Raw genomic sequence first — 22,550 nt, forward strand, 5'->3', positions numbered from 1 at the left:
ATAAATAACTGAGGATCATGTGGTATCATAACATCTGGGCATGGTGGAGAACAGATAGATGAGACACGTAGAGAGATCTGCCATCTGAAGTAAATAACTGAGGATCATGTGGTATCATAACATCTGGGCATGGTGGAGAACACATAGATGAGACACGTAGAGAGATCTGCCATCTGAAGTAAATAACAGAGGATCATGTGGTATCATAACATCTGGGCATGGTGGAGAACACATAGATGAGACACGTAGAGAGATCTGCCATCTGAAGTAAATAACAGGATCATGTGGTATCATTACATCTGGGCATGGTGGAGAACACATAGATGAGACAGGTAGAGAGATCTGCTCACCTGGAACTCCCGGTGGAGTCTTAATAAATTTCCCATTGAAATGTTGAATAATGGTTTTGCACTTTTCTGTGGACTCCATCCTGAAACACAGTCACACATTCAAGCCCATTAATCAGAGAGACCCTGGTGTGACCCCTGTTGCTGCTGATATAGCATGTACCTCTGGCTGCTAATGGATCATTCTACCAATTAGGTGCCTTTTGAGTAGTGTAACTTGGATAATTTTAACATTCTGCAATATCAAGAGGTTAAATGAAGGAACAAATGCCTTAGTAAGTGCAAATTAAGTAACAGGGTAGTTTTCCACCAGAAAATGGTACCATGCTTTTACACTATGATTTGACTATGATATGTTCAATGTTTCTTTTGAAGAAATGATTTAAAAAGGAACAGTTTCACCATATTAAAACGAGAGTTAAGTTCACAAAACAGGGTTGACGTTAAAATGAGGGACTGTTTTTTTTGTTTTTACCTTAAAATGAATCACTTATCACATTAAATAAATAATTATCTTCAGAAATGACTTTGTCAAAGCAACAACATAACTAGGGCTTTACAATTATGCTGAAAACTTGGGGGACTGTTGGGGTTAAATAGGCTTAAGTCTTCCAAGAAGTCATCCAAGGTTCATTAGCACTAGCGAGTCTTTTTTCATTTAAGAAAAATGTATAGAATTTTCCATGTGTTCTATACTAAAGGGCACTTCATTTAAGATAACAGGTTTTTAAAACGCTATATTTGTTTACTCATTTCATTGAACGACCCTAATGTAGCATGCAGCTTTAGTATAGCTGCTGGTGTAGCATGTAGGGCCCAATTCCGACATGAGTTAAGCATGCATAAATCAAACGTAATTTCCTTTTCATGCACTTTTCTCTCCATGCGTACAGTGCCTTCAGAAAGTATGCGCACTCAACTTTTCCTGCATTTTGTTGTGTTACAAAGAGGGATTCAAAGGGATTTAATTGTCAACGAACTACAAAAAAACACTAATATCTCTTGATTCGAGTTTTCAACCCCCTGAGTCAATACATGTTAGAATCACCTTTGGCAGCGATTACAGTTGTAAGTCTTTCTGGGTAAGTCTTGCAGAGCTTTGCACACCTGGATTGTACAATATTTGCACATTATTCTTAAAAAAATGTTTTTATCTCTGTCAAGTTGGTTGTTGATCATTGCCAGACATCCATTTTAAAGTATTGCCATAGATTTTCAAGACGATTTAAGTCAAAACTGTAATTAGTTTTTTTTTTTGCAGTTTTACTTTAGTGCCTTATTGCAAACAGGATGCATGTTTTGGAATATTTTTATTCTGTACAGGCTTCCTTCTGTTCTCTCTGTTATTTAGGTTGGTATTGTGGAGTAACTACAATGTTGTTGATCCATCCTCAGTTTTCTCCTGTCACTGTCTGTAGCTGTTTAAAGTCACCATTGGCTTCATGTTGAATTCCCCAAGTTTCCTTCCTCTCCGGCAACTGAGTTAGGAATGAAACCTGTATCTTTGTAGTGACATGGTGTATTGCTATAACATCCAAAGTGTAATTAATGACTTCACCATGCTCAAAGGGATATTCAATGTCTTTTTTTTTTTTTTACCAATATGTGCCCTTCTTTGCGAGGCATTGGAAAACCCTGGTCTTTGTGGTTGAATCTGTGTTTGGTCTTTGTGGTTGAATCTGCCCGACTGAGGGTCTTTACAGATAATTGTATGTGTGGAGTACAGAGATGAGGTAGTCATAAAAATAAAAAAATGTTAAACACTATTATCGCACACAGAGTAAATCCATGCAACTTAGTATGGGACTTGTTAATCAAATTATTACTACTGAACTTATTTAGGCTTGGTATTTTCAAATGCCAGGCATGTTACTAATCATGTCATTGCTACATTGGCTGGACATACTATAGAGCAAGTTAAAGTGTACAAATATTTGTGTGTGTGGGTTGATGATAAGCTGAGCTTCACTGTGCATGTAGAGAACTTGATAAGGAAGCTCAAGCTGAAAATAGGATTTTATTACCGGCATAAGGCTTGTTTTTCTTTTGAGGCCAGGAAGGAGCTGGTACGATGTACATTACTGTCGGTTTTAGATTTTAGTGATGTTTTATATATATATGCAGGCCTCAGCCACTACCCTGAGAGCACTTGATTCAGTGTATCATGCAGCCCTCAGGTTCATTTCAAATCAGAAACGTCTAACACATCATTGTGATCTCTACAGCGCTGTTGGCTGGTCGTCATTGACCTTGCGTAGGCTTAAACACTGGTATACACTGATTTATAAGGCCATATTGTAGGCTTAAACACTGGTATACACTGATTTATAAGGCCATATTGTAGGCTTAAACACTGGTATACACTGATTTATAAGGCCATATTGTAGGCTTAAACACTGGTATACACTGATTTATAAGGCCATATTGGGTAAAACAACATTTTATCTCTGTTCTTTTTTAGTCCGGTCAGTAAATAAATATCAATTACGGTCCCATTCTGATTTGCTTCTAACAGTACCAAAAATTACAACAGGACATTGTAGAAATAGTTTTGGTTACTTAGCTCCGTGGTCCTGGAATTCTGTCATGAACATTTTAAAATGTGATGATCTAGTTTCGTTGGTGGAGTTTAAACACTTGATCCATGTATATATCATAGAAGAGTGTAATTGTTTTTAGGGCAGCTGCTTTTAGTCAAGACGTTTGTGTTTTTAATGTACAATGTTTTTGTTGTACTGCATGTGTGTTTATAGTTTTGTTTAATGTTGTGTTAGTGTATGTAAGTTGTTTTGTCTGAAACATTGTTCCCTCTGCTGCTATTGGACCAGGTCTCTCTTGGAAAAGAGATGTTATCTCAATGAGAAAAAAACCTGTATAAATAAAGGTCAAATTAAAAATACAAATAACAAATGGGGTTGTGTGCCATTCACTTGCTATTCGTTTTGGGTGGAGATTGAATAAATGAAGGTGTGACGGAGGTGTGTCTATAAATACGTCGTATTCTGACCTTAATTCTTAATTCCCTAATTATTCCATCACCTTTACGTGCCAGGAAACCATGAATACGTCTGCACGGGACAGATTTCTTCACCCCACTCCCGCAGCTTTTCATACCACACCCGCCCAAATAGCTTAGGGCAAATCACCAGAGATTCTCACATGGCTCATTATATTAAGCTATCGGTATTACTGGGCTATATCAACCAATATGCTAGGTGTAGTTTGAAGAGAGCAGAGTTGGAAACTTGCACTTTCTCTTGAGCTATTTTTCTAACCTACCTTTAAGGAGTGGGATGATTTTCAGACGGAGACAAATAACGATGATCAATTTTTATTTCTAGGCAATGTAGTAAACTACAGCCTAATCATATTTAGGAAGTACCTTTCCTTGTAAAGATAACTACCAGTGATTCTCCACCCATGCATAGGCAACTTACTCTATTTCTAATGAGACCACAAATACTGTATACTAGGTGCACTTGATCTCACACGCCCCAACCAGGAGAGGAAAGCTACTGAAGTTGAAGCAGCGAATTCGGAATGTGAATAACGCGACAAAGTTGTGCTTTTAATACAATAGGTAGGCCCAGGCTAACGCACACAAAAGCAGAAAGACGACCGTTTTCTGATCATCTGGGGGACAGCAAAGCATCCCAAAGTCCTCTGTCTGACCATCCGCTCCCACCTGCAGCATGAACAATGAAGACCGCTCCGCAATGATCTGCCATGACCCGCAGCCCTCTACACTGAGGCATATCAACAGATCAACCTTCGCAAGGTAAACTGTATGAAATGCTTTGCGATTATGCAGAATTGAAACGGTAGCGCGTTTTAATTGCAGGGATGGGCAGTCTCAAAGGTCGTATTATTAAAGGCTCCCCGACTCCCTCTGTTTCCTATTTCTATCATGTTAAATATTAGCCACTATCAGTATCGACCGTCAGTAGGCTTAATAACCACACATATTCAACTACCAATTTACTGCTGGTTCCCTTCAGTTGGTATAGCCTAAAATAGCATTCAATTTAAAGCCATTGTTTCGTTTACCTTCATTTGCTTGCTCTGTAAACGTAGTCACGGCCATGTGGTTGTTGCGGATAGGGCTGTTGCAGTCCTGGCGGTCATGCGTCATGGAGGCGGTCATGCGTCATGGAGGCAGTCAGTCAAATTCCACGTGACCGTTTAGTCACGGTAATTAGGCTTCTCCAAGCTCTGATGCTGCTGATGCTGCTGTCATTAGTAGCCTACCAAACTTGCTAACTGCCTGGTACTCAGCACTCTATTGTCCCTCTAATCACTCTGGCATCAATGCAAATGTATTTGAAAATCTAATCAAACACTTCATGAGAGCCCATGCGCTCATGTTGCACAACATTTCAATAGGCTATGCAATTGCGGAGAAAACAGAGTGATGGCCTCTACTGAAAAGAGGAGGATCCCATTAGCTTTCTATAGGCTAGGTCTACTATATTTATTTCTCAACTTTCCTACTATTAAGCACATTGCTTATATTTACAACAGGAGTACAGCCTACCTGGCTGGCATGAAAATAAACCATGGGGAAAAGAGTCCTCCATTCACTATTTAAGTGCATAGATGACATGTATTTTTTCTCCAGCCCGTTTTGAGTCAGGTGCATGATAATGGTCCATTCTAAATCAAAACACATTTTATACATATATTAAATAGTATATGTAAAGACAAGATTAAATCAAGAATAGGCTGATGGGTGACAACATTAGCCTATCACTTGTGAATTATATATTATCACTTGTGAATGATGCTCAGCATAAGAAACAATGGCTTTACGACTTTTTCTAATCATAGTCTCACACCTCATGTAGCCTAGCCCATAGACCTATTTGTTTTAATAAGGTTTGTATCATAACTAAAGTGGCTAAATAACTTCCTAAAATGAAGCACACAAATCCGTTTTTACAAGGGTTGTAGAGCCTATCTGGCATATAAAAGCAGCTCTTGAGGTTCAGGTTTGGGGAAGATAATGTTTACTATAACAATGCACCTTTATAATAAAAGCATTACATGCATAATTGCTTTTGCGGTCACTTTTGATAATGGTGTTTTCCGCTGATAGAACATTGCGCTTATAGCCTACTACCATGTGAACATTGCTGCGCTTATAATGTGAAGAAATAGCCTAATAGTTTATCAACATTTTAAGCTAAACGTTCTGATTTGTTGCGTCAGGCTCATTGCGCAAAAAAGTTTTTGTTGATGCTAGTGGTTGTAATCATTTGGGATCTCTCTCATCCCACAACTGTCTCAGACTATGTTTGGAATATTTATTTCTCACACAGAATATAATAGGTCAACCTTTGTACTATGGGGGATAGTAGATTGACATAGGCTAGTGCTTTTGCTGTTCGTTAAGCCTACTCATATTGTTGGCCGACGAAAATAACTTCCAAGTACTTCCAAACATCTTCAATATGCACCTTGGAATTGGATAAGGACGCGTGCAGTTGCGTACCAGATGTGTCAGTCTTTACTTGTATACTGTGCAAAGATCACGTGATGGAGCACGCAGCACGCAGGGAGAAGAACTCAACGGCCACTGGCCGCAAAAGGCATGGATTTTTTAGGGTGCATTAAGGCCACACAAAGGGAATGCTGCCGTGAAATTATTAAGTGCCTGTCAAATTGTGAATGAGTGACTGATATAGTGTGTACAGCCCGTGAAAAAAACTAAGTGGAGCTCGTGCCTTTCAAGAGACTTTTTTCAAATAATCATTAGAGTCGCATCATGCGGCCTTACAATGTATTAAAAATCAAAACATACAGCCCAACGTTTGTAGAATAACTAAAGTTACATTAATAACTCTAAATTAAGAAAATAGGAATAACTATTTCTTTGTTAACAGCTCAACATAGAATAACCGCATGTGCGCACTCTCTCAAATCCTTTTGGAGAAAATATCCTTTCTATTTTATTCAGCTTACATGCTGACTATACCGCTCAGGTCGCGTGCGCGAGCGTTGAAAAATCGCGCACAACAACGAGCATCTGCGTAGTCAGGCGCTAAAATAGAACTTGGTTCATCTCCTCATTGGTTATTAGGAACATTTTCCCACGTGGGTGATTGAAAGATGAACTGAGGTCCACACTCCAGTTTAGTCGGTAGTGGTAATGCACCTTAAAGTTGGTTGCCAACTGCCATTTAAAGTCCAAAGAAGAAGAAGAAGCCTGAAGGAGGAGAGATTACTAGAAAACAAACTTTTACCCTTTTATTTATTTTAATTTTATTTTATTTCACCTTTATTTAACCAGGTAGGCTAGTTGAGAACAAGTTCTCATTTACAACTGCGACCTGGCCAAGATAAAGCGTAGCAGTGTGAACAGACAACACAGGATTAATTGTCAGAGTAGAGGACCTTGTGTATTTCAGGTAAAATAACAACCCAATGTTTATATTAGAGATCGACCGATTATGATTTTTCAACGCCGACACCAATACCGATTATTGGAGGACCAAAAAAAGCCGATACTGATTAATCGGCCATTTTTTTTATATTTTTTATTTGTAATAATGACAATTACAACAATACTGAATGAACACTTATTTTAACTTAATATAATACATCAATAAAATCCATTTAGCCTAAAATAAAATTAAACATGTTCAATTTGGTTTAAATAATGCAAAAACAAAGTGTTGGAGAAGAAAGTAAAAGTGCAATATGTGACATGTAAAAATGCTAACGTTTAAGTTCCTTGCTCAGAACATATGAAAGCTGGTGGTTCCTTTTAACAGGAGTCTTCAATATTCCCAGGTAAGAAGTTTTAGGTTGTAGTTATTCTAAGAATTATAGGACAATTTTTCTCTATATGATTTGTATTTCATATACCTTTGACTATAGGATGTTCTTAGAGGCACTTTAGTATTGCCAGTGTAACAGTATAGCTTCCGTCCCTCTCCTCGCCCCTACCTGGGCTCGAACCAGGAACATATCGACAACAGCCACCCTCGAAACAGCGTTACCCATCGCTCCACTAAAGCCGCGGCCCTAGCAGAGCAAGGGGAACAACCACTCCAAGTCTCAGATTGAGTGACCTTTGGAACGCTATTAGCGCGCACCCCGCTAACTAACTAGCCATTTCACATCGGTTACACCAGCCTAATCTCGGGAGTTTATAGGCTTGAAGTCATAAACAGCTCATTGCTTATAGCACAGCCACGAGCTGCTGGCAAAACGCACGAAAGTGCTGTTTGAATGAATGCTTACGAGCATGCTGGTGCCTACCATCACTCAGTCAGACTGCACTATCAAATCATAGAATTAATTATAACATAATAACACACAGAAATGCAAGCGTTAGGTCATTAATATGGTCGAATCCGGAAACTATCATCTCGAAAACAAGACGTTTATTCTTTCAGTGAAATACGGAACCGTTCCGTATTTTATCTAACGGGTGGCATCCATTAGTCTAAATATTCCTGTTACATTGCACAACCTTCAATGTTATTTTTTTTTATTTTTTTATTTTACCTTTATCTTACCTTACCTTATTTTACCTTTTTACCTTTACCGTTATGTCATAATTACGTAAAATTCTGGCAAATTAGGTGGCCCAAACTGTTGCATATACACTGACTGCGTGCAATTAACGCAAGAGAAGTGACACAATTTTACCTGGTTAATATTGTCTGCTAACCTGGATTTCTTTTAGCAAAATATGCAGGTTTAAAAATATATACTTCTGTTTATTGATTTTAAGAAAGGCATTGATGTTTATGGTTAGGTACAGTTGTGCAACGATTGGGCTTTTTTCACTAATGCGCTTTTGTTAAATCATCCCCCGTTTGGCGAAGTTGGCTGTCTTGGTTAGGAAGAAATAGTCTTCACAGAGTTTGCAACGAGCCAGGTTAGCAGGCAATATTAACTAAATATGCAGGTTTAAAAATATATACTTGTGTGTTGATTTTAAGAAAGGCATTGATGTTTATGGTTAAGTACACATTGGAGCAAGACAGTCCTTCTTCGTGAATACGCACCACATGGATTATATGCAATGGAGGACACACTAGATAAACTAGTAATATCATCAACCATGTGTAGTTAACTAGTGATTATGATTGATTGATTGTTTTTTGTAAGATAGCTAGCAACTTACCTTGGCTTCTTACTGCATTCGCATAACAGGCAGTCTCCTCGTGGAGTGCAATGTAATCAGATGGTTAGAGCGTTGGACTAGTTAACTGTAAGATTGAATCCCCGAGCTGACAAGGTAAAAATCTGTCATTCTGCCCCTGAACAAGACAGTTAACCCACCGTTCCTAGGCCGTCATTGAAAATAAGAATGTGTTCTTAACTTCTTGGTGACGGGGGCAGTATTTTCATGTCCAGATGAAATGCATGCCCAAAGATATGCATATTATTAGTAGATTTGGATAGAAAACACTCAGAAGTTTCTAAAACTGTTTGAATCATGTCGGTGAGTATAACAGAACTTATTTAGCAGGCGAAACCCCGAGGACAAACCATTCAGATTATCTTTTTTGAGGTCACTCTCTTTTCAATGAGTTTTCATTGGGAATCCAGATTTCTAAGGGACCTTCTTGCAGTTCCTACCGCTTCCACTGGATGTCACCAATCTTTAGAAATTGGTTGAGGTTTTTCCTTTGTGTAATGAAGAAGTACGGCCATCTTGAACGAGGGTCACTTGAAGTGTACTGTTAGGTAGAGGTGCGTGACCAGAAAGCTAGCTACAGTTTGTTTTCCTCCTGTATTGAACACAGCTCATCCCGTCTCCAATTTTATCGATAATTTACATAGAAAAATACCTAAAGTTATACTACAAAAGTAGTTTGAAATGTTTTGGCAAAGTTTACAGGTAACTTTTGAGATATTTTGTAGCCACGTTGCGCAAGTTGGAACCGGTGTTTTTCTGGATGAAAGGCGCCAAATAAAGGGACATTTTGGATATATATCGACCGACTAATTGAACAAAAGGACCATTTGTGATGTTTATGGGACATATTGGAGTGCCAACAAAAGAAGCTCGTCAAAGGTAAGGAATTAATTATATTTTTATTTCTGCGTTTTGTTTTGCGCCTGCAGGGTTGAAATATGCTTTTTGCTCTTTGTTTACGGAGGTGCTATCCTCAGATAATAGCATTGTTTGCTTTCGCCGAAAATCATTTTTGAAATCTGACATGTTGACTGGATTCACAACAAGTGTAGTTTTAATTTGCTATCTTGCATGCGTGAATTAATGAAAGTTTGATTTTTATAGTAATTTATTTGAATTTGGCGCTCTGCATTTTCCCTGGTTTTTGGCCAGGTGGGACCAGAGAGGTTAACTGACTTGCCTAGTTAAATAAAGGATGAATAAAGGTGTAAAAAAATAATAATAATAACAATAAAAAATCGGCCAAATCGGTGTCCAAAAATACAGATTTCCGATTGTTATGTAAACTTGAAATCGGTCCTAATTAATCAGCCATTCCGATTAATCGGTCGACCTCTAGTTTATATCCCAGGACAAATTAGCTAGCAAAAGCAAGCTAGCTAGCTAAATTGCCATAAATGTTTAATGCTTTTCAACCTGTCCCAAATTAATATAGTTGGTTAAGAGTTTGTTTTGATATTTCAACCTGTGTGTCCTGATAGTGTCTGGTGTGTGGGGACAAAATCAACATGTGCACGATGGCGCACACGGACGCATGCGGTCTGGTCAGCAAGTTAGTTCAATTGTATTCTTCATACTATAAAATAATATAAAATATTACCACGGAATTCGAAGTAATCTTGTCTGCTAACTGAATTATTGTAGCCCATAGCCATTTGGCATAGCCAGATTAAGACCTAACATAAGAGTATGCTATTCTGTTCTTCTGAAATAAACAACATTTTCTTTATATCATGTTTCTTTAGACCTGTCTAATATCAATAATGGATTTATTGTGAAGGTGTGGGCTATATTACATGGATTTATTATACTTTTAAAATGTAGATGTTCCAAAGGTCTGCATGTGTGGAAGCAAGGAGATGCTAAATGTGTTTATGTTATTTAACGGTGAATTACAGTGAGACCGACAGTTATTTGCTTGACAATCACCAGCTGACGATATTTCGTGACCACCAAAGCCCTAGTTGCGGATGATCATTAGTAACAGTTGATAATATAAAAAAAAGATATGTAGGCTTATTCAATTGTAATGGAGCAGAGTGCAGACCAAGCCATAACAGTTTGAACCCGACGCATGGAGCAATACTTGGCTGTGTCACACAGTTCAATGGTTAGTGTATTATGGTATAGCCTACTATTGTACTATTGTACACTATTCTCCCTAATTCTAAATACACTAATCTTCCAACATTACCATGGGTTAAAGAACTGAATGTGGTCATTTTCAGAATGATTCAAACCGCTGTTTTCTTTCGTGCGTAAAGGCTCTCCAACCATTTTTTTTTTCATGATTCATAAATACTTTCCTAACCCTACATAATCTACAATATTTTTTTATCTACCAAAGGGAGATGAAACGGAGTCGAATATGCATATATTTACATGGCTTTCTATCATTAATCCCTAATATTCTGAACCTTTTCTCTTGATATATTCTATTGAGTCTGTCGAAAAAGATCAAACTAAAAGGTACACCGTATTTAAAGGGATGTCTTAAGATCAATGTTCTGAAAACCCTACTGAATGAAAACTTCACAAGAAAATGTGTTGGCCAGAAAGTGGGAGGGTTTTCAGCAGTTGAATGACATGTATTCAGCCTGCGCAAGGGAACCACGCCTGCAAAGCCCGTTACGCACCTTCATCAGGTAAGTCTGAATACCAACTACTGAGAAGTGCATAGGAAAGGCGTGAGTTAAAAAAAGCATCATTTCCTAAATGGGAATAGGGCCAGTAGTGTGTAGCATGCTATTGCTATAAAGTACCTGGCGAAACCCACGCCACGGCTGGTCCCGATGGCGTCGCGGAGGATGCGTGTGGAGATGACTTGGCCGAAGGACTTGAGCATGCTCTCCAGTTCCTGCTCATCCATGGACACAGGCAGGTTGGAGATGTACAGGTTGGTGGGGTCCTGCTCCTGTTGCTGCATAAGAGAAACACACATAAATCAGACTTGCGTAATCACAAACAAAGAGGGTTTACATTCACTGTTAAAAATGTAGTTGACATTTTTGTGATGTAATGGTTATGAAAGATATAGGATATAACAAGTTCATACAGTATGCATTGACAATGGTTTTTTGACTGAATGTGGGTTGTATGTGAGCGCTTTTCACCTCTTAAAAACACATACAACTGCTGGAAAATGTATGCGTTATAATGGAGGAAAAGTATGTAGAAATGTGGAATGACTGAGAAACAGCCCAAAGCAGAAGAATGAATAAAAGGAAGAGGAATGCGAGACGATTCTGATTCCAGGGCTCAAAAGTGAAACCTTGTGTGACTGTGTAGAAACAGGCAGGAAACCAGGCGTGAAGTTAAGAGTTCGCACAGCAACAGGAGCTTGGCAACCAGGCAAGTAGGGGCTGGGCCAAAGAGAGGGAGGAGGGGGGGCGGAAGAGGGAGCTTCAACAAACATAGGGGAGAGGAGAAAGGGAAGGAGCACTCAGGAGGAAGGAAAGACGAAGGCGGAGGAGTGGATGATGGGGAAGAGAAGTGTGTTTGTTCATAGGAGTTGTGCTTCCATCACGGGTTGAACTCCCTCCCATGGGAGTCCTCCCTTTTTTCTCCATCTCATTCATTAGTCTCTCTCTCTCCTGATACAGTCTATCCCACAGTCTCTTTCGCTATCACAAATCGTTTTTATGCAACGTTTGAGAAACCACAAGGGAAGAACAACTTGTTATGAAATGTGATAGTGAATACCAAGTTACCAGGTCCATGCCCCAGGTAGGGAGTAATAGAGAGGATATGGGCTTATTTTTTAGATATAGTGTTTAAAGCTAGCGTTTCAGTCAAGTCAAGTCTAAATTCTAGTTTCACGCACCATCGTCATCACCAGTCAAAAACACCACCCACACCACCCACATACCACTGTTCACTCCATCTCCCTCCAAATATACAGGTTCAAGCAACAGACCTGTAATTCCACACTTATCTCTGTTGAACCATAAGCAAAGAGTCAGCTTGATACCAAGTCAGACAGGAGAGTGGTAGGACACAGGGAGCTGCCTACTGGAGCTTCAATATGCATCCCAAATGGCACCCTATTCCCTATATAGTGCACTACTTTTGACCAGGGCCCTGGCACTATATAGGGAATTAGGGTGCCATTTGGGATGAACACTCAGTTTTCACAGGGGATTGAGCAGGAGTTGAGCTAGGTGACGATGTCACTCTGTTGATCTGACAATAAGGAATTCCTGGGTGGATTCATGGCACTGAAGCGTGTCAAGCCTTACGGGGAAAAAATACATTTTAAATACAGTACCAGTCAAATGTTTGGACACACATACTCATTCAAGGGATTTTCCTTATTTTGACTATTTTCTACATTGTAGAATAATAGTGAAGACATCAAAACAATGAAATAACACATATGTAGTAGCTAAAAGTGTTAAACAAATCAAAATATATTTTTTATTATTACATGTTTTAAATTGTATTATTTCACCTTTATTTAACCAGGTAAGCTAGTTGAGAACAAGGTCTCATTTACAACTGCGACCTGGCCAAGATAAAGCAAAGCAGTGCGACACAAACAACAACACAGAGTTACACATGGAATAAACAGGCGTACAGTCAATAACACAATAGAAAAAAAGAAAGTCTATATACAGCGTGTGCAAATGGCGTGAGGAGGTAAGGCAATAAATAGGTCATAGTAGCGAAGTAATTATATTTCAGCAGATTAACAATGGAGTGATAAATGAGCCGGTGATGATGTGCAAGTAGAGATACTGGTGTGCAAAAGAGCAGAAAAGTATATAAAAACAATATGGGGATGAGGTAGGTAGATTGGGTGGGCAATTTACAGATGGACTATGTACAGCTGCAGCGATCGGTTAGCTGCTCTTGAGTTTCTTCAAAGTAGCCAACCTTTGCCTTGATGACAGCTTTGCACTCGCTTGGCATTCGCTCAACCAGCTTCACTTGGAATGCATTTCAATTAACAGGTGTTCCTTGTTTTCTTTCCTTAATGCGTCTGAGGCAATCAGTTGTGTTGTGACAAGGTAAGGGTGGTATACAGAAGATAGTCCTATTTGGTAAAAGACCAATTCCATATTATGGCAAGAACAGCTCAAATAAGCAAAGAGAAACGACAGTCCATCATTACTTTAAGACATGAAGGCCAGTCAGTATTGAACATTTCAAGAACTTTGAAAGTTTCTTCAAGTGCAGTTGCAAAAACCATCAAACGCTATGATGAAACTGTCTCTCATGAGGACCGCCACAGGAAAGGAAGACCCAGAGTTACCTCTGCTGCAGAGGATAAGTTCATTAGAGTTAACTGTCTCTCATGAGGACCGCCACAGGAAAGGAAGACCCAGAGTTACCTCTGCTGCAGAGAATAAGTTCATTAGAGTTAACTGTCTCTCATGAGGACCGCCACAGGAAAGGAAGACCCAGAGTTACCTCTGCTGCAGAGGATAAGTTCATTAGAGTTACCTCTGCTGTAGAGGATAAGTTCATTAGAGTTACCTCTGCTGTAGAGGATAAGTTCATTAGAGTTACCTCTGCTGTAGAGGATAAGTTCATTAGAGTTACCTCTGCTGTAGAGGATAAGTTCATTAGAGTTACCTCTGCTGTAGAGGATAAGTTCATTAGAGTTACCTCTGCTGTAGAGGATAAGTTCATTAGAGTTACCTCTGCTGCAGTGGATAAGTTCATTAGAGTTACCTCTGCTGTAGAGGATAAGTTCATTAGAGTTACCTCTGCTGTAGAGGATAAGTTCATTAGAGTTACCTCTGCTGCAGTGGATAAGTTCATTAGAGTTACCTCTGCTGTAGAGGATAAGTTCATTAGAGTTACCTCTGCTGTAGAGGATAAGTTCATTAGAGTTACCTCTGCTGTAGAGGATAAGTTCATTAGAGTTACCTCTGCTGTAGAGGATAAGTTCATTAGAGTTACCTCTGCTGTAGAGGATAAGTTCATTAGAGTTACCTCTGCTGTAGAGGATAAGTTCATTAGAGTTACCTCTGCTGTAGAGGATAAGTTCATTAGAGTTACCTCTGCTGTAGAGGATAAGTTCATTAGAGTTACCTCTGCTGTAGAGGATAAGTTCATTAGAGTTACCTCTGCTGTAGAGGATAAGTTCATTAGAGTTACCTCTGCTGTAGAGGATAAGTTCATTAGAGTTACCTCTGCTGTAGAGGATAAGTTCATTAGAGTTACCTCTGCTGCAGTGGATAAGTTCATTAGAGTTACCTCTGCTGTAGAGGATAAGTTCATTAGAGTTACCTCTGCTGCAGTGGATAAGTTCATTAGAGTTACCTCTGCTGCAGAGGATAAGTTCATTAGAGTTACCTCTGCTGTAGAGGATAAGTTCATTAGAGTTACCTCTGCTGTAGAGGATAAGTTCATTAGAGTTACTAGCCTCAGAAATTGCAGCCCAAATAAATAAAGTAACAGACACATCTCAACATCAACTGTTCAGAGGAAACTGCATAACTCAAGCTTTCATGGTCAAATTGCTGGGAGAAAAAAACACTACTAAAGGACACCAATAATAATAAGAGACTTGCTTGGGCCAAAAAACACAAGCAATGGACATTAGACCGGTGGAAATCTGTCCTTTGGTCTGGATTTCTCTTGCCTTTTGGTAGGCAGATTTCTTTTGCCTTTTTTCTTTTGGTAGACCGTCATTGTAAATAAGAATTTGTTCTTAACTGACTTGCCTAGTTAAATAAAGGTTAAATCGAATTTAAAAAATGATGTATCCTTTAATATAGAACATATGGATAATTCAAAAAATCTAATTTTCAATAAATCTGTTTTTACACAGAGGCTTGCTAAAGTGCCACAATTCAGCATTTTGACAGTTCGTACACATTTTAAGGCATTACATGCTTACATGCTTAATATGCAAATGTGTCTACATGTATTTTAAAAACTTTTTACGTGACATTAAACATATTGGAATGTAGTTTTTTTTCCCTTCGTCTGGGAACACACAGCAGCCTGAAACATGTCTCATTGGCACTCTGATTAGCCTGGCCTCCCACGTGATTTAGCTCCTTAACCAGGATTCAACGTGTCAAGAGGGAAACTTCTGGGATTTAAACCACATGGGTGGTTAAGGAGACACTTCCTCGTTATGCAACTTAGTGGCACTGTGAGCAGTCGTATAGATATGACTGACTGAGGCAACCTTCTGTGATAAAGGATCAGAACAGAACAAGGCTTTGTTTGACCCTTTGTTTTGAACTCAATTTGTCCATCTAATCCTGTTCTGCATGCGGGGCCAACATTTCTTAAAAGGCTCCTCTGACGCAGATACTCAAATGATGTTGGGACCACACCCAACCCCAAATTAAATTGAATCTCTTCATTGCTCCCTCTCATGCTCTCTCTTTCTCTCTCTCCCCTGGTAACACACAACCCTTGAATATCTCAGTAATGTACTGGCACTACCCAGAGATAGTCAGACGTATATCATAAGATATTTTGTTCCCCTTTTTTTTTTTTTTAAATGTATGACCATAACTACAACGACATTTTCAGCAACGGTTACAGAAGCATTTAACCTGCTATGACTGCGATGTGTTTTTTTAATCAACCTTGGTTGAATGCACTGACTGTAAGTTGCTAAGGACAAGACTGCCAGCTAAATGACCAAAATGTAAAATGTAAAAATAAAAACTTGCAAAGAACACTGGGTAATATGTCACTGGGTAATTACTGTAATATGTTGTAATTGTAATTGGTACTGTAAATTAGACTACAGTAACTGACTTGATACTAGAAATTACATTACGGTAACATTTTTGGAACTGTAAAAAGGATTAGAGTATCTGTACTGTAAAATAAATTACAGTAACTTACTGGCAAATTACTACCAGTAAGTTACTGTACATTTTACAATAAATGTTTTACAGTGCAGGTCCTGGTCAAGACAGTCTGTCAAGGTGTTGTTCTTGTGTGTGCGTATGTCTATGTACCAGGCAGGTGGTGTGTGAGGCTCTCGGAAGTAAAGAGCAGTCTATTTCTATCCCTTTCCATTGTTTCCCTGTCCGTAGCCAGCCAGCCCATAGCCACAGACACTCCTCTGTAGAGACGACTGACTGGCTGGGAGTTATGATAACGCTCAGCATGGCCCACACTTTCAAAGAACCAACACAATGGAAACATGACAACAACATGACCCACATTCAGTGGAAGTACAGGGAAAGAACCTAACCTAATGCCATAGTATTTGATTTCAGTTTCTGATTAAAAAAAAACACAGTTTTAAATCAGGAATGCACAAATCCTGTTGTCGCCAGTGCCCTAGAGTTATACCTGGATAACCTGATGACCTAAGCCCAGATCAGAAGGCCAGGCCATGATGCAGAAAAGCTCACCATAGCTCACTGGTCCAAATTGTCTTTTAATAGGGCACTCTCCTCTGTTTTGTCCACTACCAACTCCTCAGTTATACTGTTTGGGTAAATTAGGCCCTTGTGTTCTAATACAGTGCGTATTTGGATACAATATCTGGGTAGCAGGAGTGATTTGGTGGACCCTGATGTTCAGTTGCAATGGATCGTGCTGACCGTGCTGCTGCTCCAGTTTAAACTGTTCTGCCTTATTATTATTCAACCATGCTGGTCATTTATGAACATTTGAACATCTTGGCCATGTTCTGTTATAATCTCCACCCGGCACAGCCAGAAGAGGACTGGCCACCCCACATAGCCTGGTTCCTCTCTAGGTTTCTTCCTAGGTTTTGGCCTTTCTAGGGAGTTTTTCCAAGCCACCGTGCTTCTACACCTGCATTGCTTGCTGTTTGGGGTTTTAGGCTGGGTTTCTGTACAGCACTTTGAGATATCAGCTGATGTACGAAGGGCTATATAAATAAATTTTATTTGATTTGATCGTCTGTTTTAATTCTGAAGTGAGTGAATTCATTCCAGCTGTAGTAGTGAAGTGACTTGGGCCCCGTTGTTTGGGTGTGGACTGAGAGCAGGGTTGGAGTGGAGTGAATGAAGCCATATAGCGAATGCCCCGTGCCCAGACACTAACCCATGCAGGCACAGGGCAGCTCATTGTCCCCGGCCCATTGACGGCGGGTGCGGTGGCACACTCCCCAGGGCCCTCTCAATGGGGGGCCTGAGAGGCATAGAGGGATCAGCTTAATGGGCCGACAACAGCCCCTTTGACTACAGACACCCACACAAAGAGCTCATAACAAGGCCCACAGCAGGGGCCGCTTAGCAGGACACGCATGCAGCCAGACAGACAAAAGAGGAGGGAGAGAAAGGGATGGGTGGGTGGGGCAGGTAAAGGAGGAAGAGAGAGGAGTAAGGAGAGAGGGATAGATGGGCGGGGTAGTGAAGAGGTTGAGGAAAAGGAGGTTGAGATACTAAAAGAAGGAAGAGGAGAGAGAAGGAGGGAGAAGGATAGGTGAGAGAGGGAGAGGAAGGGTATGGGAGATGAAAAGGGGCAGAGGGAGATGGGAGAATAGAGGTGAAGAGGAGGAGAGACGACCAGTTCCATGTCATCTGATAGACTGCCTGTCTAATTCTGTGACCTCTTCACCCTCCCTCTCTGCCTGCCAGTCAACTGCCAGCTAACGAAGGTAAACACATCTCTCCATAACCTATGGCAGTTTGTCTTGAGACAGAGCCAAGAGGACACTTACTGCCAATCAGGCCATAACAACATACAGTAAAAGAGCTCATATTTGATACCACTGAGAATGTGGGAGGGAGTGTGTTTGCATATACACTGCGTTATAGGAATGTCGATGCTTTTTGTTGTTCAATATAGACACCAACTTGGCTGGACTGGCTGTCAATTCACCATCAAATCAAAGGAGATCCATCATCCAGTCTGAGATAAATTCTTTGAAAGTCGAGTTTCTGGGAACATTTGGCAATAAAATAAAGAAAGTGAGGCAGGAAGGAGTCTCGCAGAATTGTAAAGAGTCACATTCAAGTAGATGTGATTGAACTCACAATACAAAATAATATAATAATAGATCGGGTGTTACTGTGAATATGAAGAGTGTGTGGAGTTGACTTAAATGAGAGTCTTACCTTGGCCATCTGAGCCTGGACCCCACTGGACTTCAGGGCGCTCACCGCTTTCTGGGCCGCTGCCGGACTGTCGAAGTCCACGAAGCCATAGCCTACACAACACATTTCCTTACGGTCATGAAGGTGTACATCGTTTTCATGATTGATGAGTGAAGTTGGCATTCAAAACGGTTGTTAGATGAACTACAGGTGCTTGAAGTCCAAAGGCATTCCGTGAAATTACAAGAGCTTGGTGCAGGCCACTAAAGCCCACCAGTCCCAGTATGACATATTTATGGCCTTCTACTGCTGTTGTTATTTGTCCTACTGACCGTGTGCTTCCACAACATGTCTAACCAACGCCACTCTGTGGATGTGGCTTCATGAACTTATACAGTGTAGCAATAGACCTGTAACCAGACTAATACTAAAAAAATATTTCATATAGCCTAATACAGTCTAATATTGTACAATGCCGCTGTGATCAAGTTTTGAAGTCCATAAGTCCATGATCTTTTTTAAGGAGACAACGCAACACTATGATCTTTCCAGGTTAAATGTCAGTTGCATCTGTGTCATGAACCAAAGAACCTGTTGAACTCTGAACTCTCACCTTTGCACTTGTTGGTGGTTTTGTCCAGGATTGCCTTCGTGGACACAATCTTCCCATATCTTCAAAACACAAAAACATGACATCAGACCATGTGCGGAGGAGGTGACTATCGGACATTTCGTGGAAGCTCTCAAACATTTAGACACAAAGACTTCCTTCGGCTGAGTAATCACGCACACACATACATGCACGCACACACCCATTCCCAAGGCTGTGGTTAAGGTGTAAACCTGAACCATACACGCTCTTCGACTCAATTGTGCTTCTTTAGTGTGATCACTACTGGTGCAGAAACACACTCGTCTGTTATCTCACCCTTCCTCCTCTTTGTCTGTGGGGTTGAGAGGTGGAGTGTTGATGGAGGGGGTGTACAGTAACTGTGTTCCCTGGTGTTGTTTTCAGCTGGCAGGAGAAAGAGCCCCAGGGCCAAAAACAATTTGTTCTGGGCTTGTCTTTATCCCTGCCTGTTCGCTCTGATTCCTCAAAATACACACACACAGGTGCTTTTAGCAATGCAGTTGCTTTCAAGTGTACTGGGTTGCACAAAAACAGTCAGTGGGAAACCAGGAGTTAAGTACAATTCCATTTCAACGTACTGTGGAGCTGGGCAGAACGGTTGGTCCTTATTATATATACAGTGGGGCAAAAAAGTATTTAGTCAGCCACCAATTGTGCAAGTTCTTCCACTTAAAAAGATGAGAGAGGCCTGTAATTTACATCATAGGTACACTTCAACTATGACAGACAAAATGAGAAAAAAAAAACAGAAAATCACATTGTAGGATTTTTAATGAATTTATTTGCAAATTATGGTGGAAAATAAGTATTTGGTCACCTACAAACAAGCAAGATTTCTGGCTCTCACAGACCTGTAACTTCTTCTTTAAGAGGCTCCTCTGTCCTCCACTCGTTACCTGTATTAAGGGCACCTGTTTGAACTTGTTATCAGTATAAAAGACACCTGTCCACAACCTCAAACAGTCACACTCCAAACTCCACTATGGCCAAGACCAAAGAGCTGTCAAAGGACACCAGAAACAAAATTGTAGACCTGCACCAGGCTGGGAAGACTGAATCTGCAATAGGTAAACAGCTTGGTTTGAAGAAATCAACTGTGGGAGCAATTATTAGGAAATGGAAGACATACAAGACCACTGATGATCTCCCTTGATCTGGGAGATCTAGTAGAGTTGTAGTATGCGGAGTAACTTTAAAGCACAATGGTATACATGGTACAAGAAATAAAATTAATGTCAGAAGTGGGATTGGAACCCATGCCTCCAGGGGAGACTTCGACCTGAACGCAGCGACTTAGACTGCTTGGCCATCCTGACTTCTGCTAGGGAGAGAGAGAGGCCCTGCACTCCACTGTCTCTGTGTAATGCAGTCAGCAAGGGGGGCTGGTGTTCTATTGGCTGACCCTGACAGAGCACCAGGGCTGAGTGTACACTGTAACCTGATCTATCTCTCTCTCTTCTCTCTTCTCACTCTCTCCTGCTCCACTAAAGCCTGGCTGTTAGCATTAACATCCACACATGGAGTAAGATTGTTGCCCCTAAGCACTGACACAGAGGCATATTTTCTTTCATTCCTCTGTTGGTTAAGGTAAGGATTGGGAGTTGAAGTAATCTGATCCTAGATTTGTGAATAGGGAGCAATTTTTACCTTCAGCCATATGTCCACAACCATACAAAAACACCCAATACCGATTTCTTGGTGAACAGACAGCTGTAGGATCTTAATTTGAGCCAGTTTGTTACAGCAATCCTGCAATGGACATTTTTGTAGGGGTTGATATATTTTTGGTAAGGAAAAATCAAGTACACTACAAGTTTTAAATGTCCTGCATTGCAGGAAAGTTAACCTGCAACAGGGTGATCAAATTAAGATCCTACATCTATCTGTAGGCTCTCCACCATATGAGTGTGGATAAGCCAGTGGAGGACAGTTCAAGGTGTGCAATATGCTATTATTTCCAGATCCTATTCCCATAGGGCAGCGCTCAATTTGCCCAGCGTCTTCTGGGTTAGGGGAGAATTTGACCGGGGTAGGCCGTCATTGTAAAATAAGATTTGTCTAGTTAAATAAGGGTTAAATAAATATTGTATATATATTTATCTTTTTACACCCTACTGTATACTGTACGTGACAGGCAGCATGGCTCAACTGTTGATAGGAAAGCTATATGTTGATCAAACACATAGCCAATACTGCAAGTAAAGAAAATCCTATTACTATTAATTATATTGCATGGTTAAAGGCTCTGATTTTTTGGGGATACATTAATTCCATTCCTCCTTTGATATCCTCATATTACAGTGCCTTGCGAAAGTATTCGGCCCCCTTGAACTTTGCGACCTTTTGCCACATTTCAGGCTTCAAACATAAAGATATAAAACTGTATTTTTTTGTGAAGAATCAACAACAAGTGGGACACAATCATGAAGTGGAACGACATTTATTGGATATTTCAAACTTTTTTAACAAATCAAAAACTGAAAAATTGGGCGTGCAAAATTATTCAGCCCCCTTAAGTTAATACTTTGTAGCGCCACCTTTTGCTGCGATTACAGCTGTAAGTCGCTTGGGGTATGTCTCTATCAGTTTTGCACATCGAGAGACTGACATTTTTCCCATTCCTCCTTGCAAAACAGCTTGAGCTCAGTGAGGTTGGATGGAGAGCATTTGTGAACAGCAGTTTTCAGTTCTTTCCACAGATTCTCGATTGGATTCAGGTCTGGACTTTGACTTGGCCATTCTAACACCTGGATATGTTTATTTTTGAACCATTCCATTGTAGATTTTGCTTTATGTTTTGGATCATTGTCTTGTTGGAAGACAAATCTCCGTCCCAGTCTCAGGTCTTTTGCAGACTCCATCAGGTTTTCTTCCAGAATGGTCCTGTATTTGGCTCCATCCATCTTCCCATCAATTTTAACCATCTTCCCTGTCCCTGCTGAAGAAAAGCAGGCCCAAACCTTGATGCTGCCACCACCATGTTTGACAGTGGGGATGGTGTGTTCAGCTGTGTTGCTTTTACGCCAAACATAACGTTTTGCATTGTTGCCAAAAAGTTCAATTTTGGTTTCATCTGACCGGAGCACCTTCTTCCACATGTTTGGTGTGTCTCCCAGGTGGCTTGTGGCAAACTTTAAACGACACTTTTTATGGATATCTTTAAGAAATGGCTTTCTTCTTGCCACTCTTCCATAAAGGCCAGATTTGTGCAATATACGACTGATTGTTGTCCTATGGACAGAGTCTCCCACCTCAGCTGTAGATCTCTGCAGTTCATCCAGAGTGATCATGGGCCTCTTGGCTGCATCTCTGATCAGTCTTCTCCTTGTATGAGCTGAAAGTTTAGAGGGACGGCAGGTCTTGGTAGATTTGCAGTGGTCTGATACTCCTTCCATTTCAATATTATCGCTTGCACAGTGCTC

At 40.3% G+C, this 22,550-nt stretch overlaps 1 protein-coding gene across 2 annotated transcripts in view; it reads right to left on the reverse strand.

Moving 5' to 3' along the window:
- LOC110494237 (RNA-binding motif, single-stranded-interacting protein 2) overlaps positions 1-22,550 on the reverse strand; it is a 58,173-nt gene that overhangs the window by 7,628 nt on the left and 27,995 nt on the right. For both annotated transcript variants that reach the window (XM_036950320.1, XM_021569145.2), the window contains exons 3-6: positions 19,111-19,169; positions 18,519-18,610; positions 11,265-11,422; positions 351-430 (exon numbers count right to left, since the gene is read on the reverse strand). In XM_036950320.1, the coding sequence (XP_036806215.1) occupies positions 351-430; positions 11,265-11,422; positions 18,519-18,610; positions 19,111-19,169 (389 nt within the window). The remainder of the gene's footprint in view (positions 1-350; positions 431-11,264; positions 11,423-18,518; positions 18,611-19,110; positions 19,170-22,550) is intronic.

Source organism: Oncorhynchus mykiss, chromosome 17, assembly GCF_013265735.2.
Source record: "Oncorhynchus mykiss isolate Arlee chromosome 17, USDA_OmykA_1.1, whole genome shotgun sequence".
In the NCBI taxonomy this organism is placed as follows: domain Eukaryota; kingdom Metazoa; phylum Chordata; class Actinopteri; order Salmoniformes; family Salmonidae; genus Oncorhynchus; species Oncorhynchus mykiss.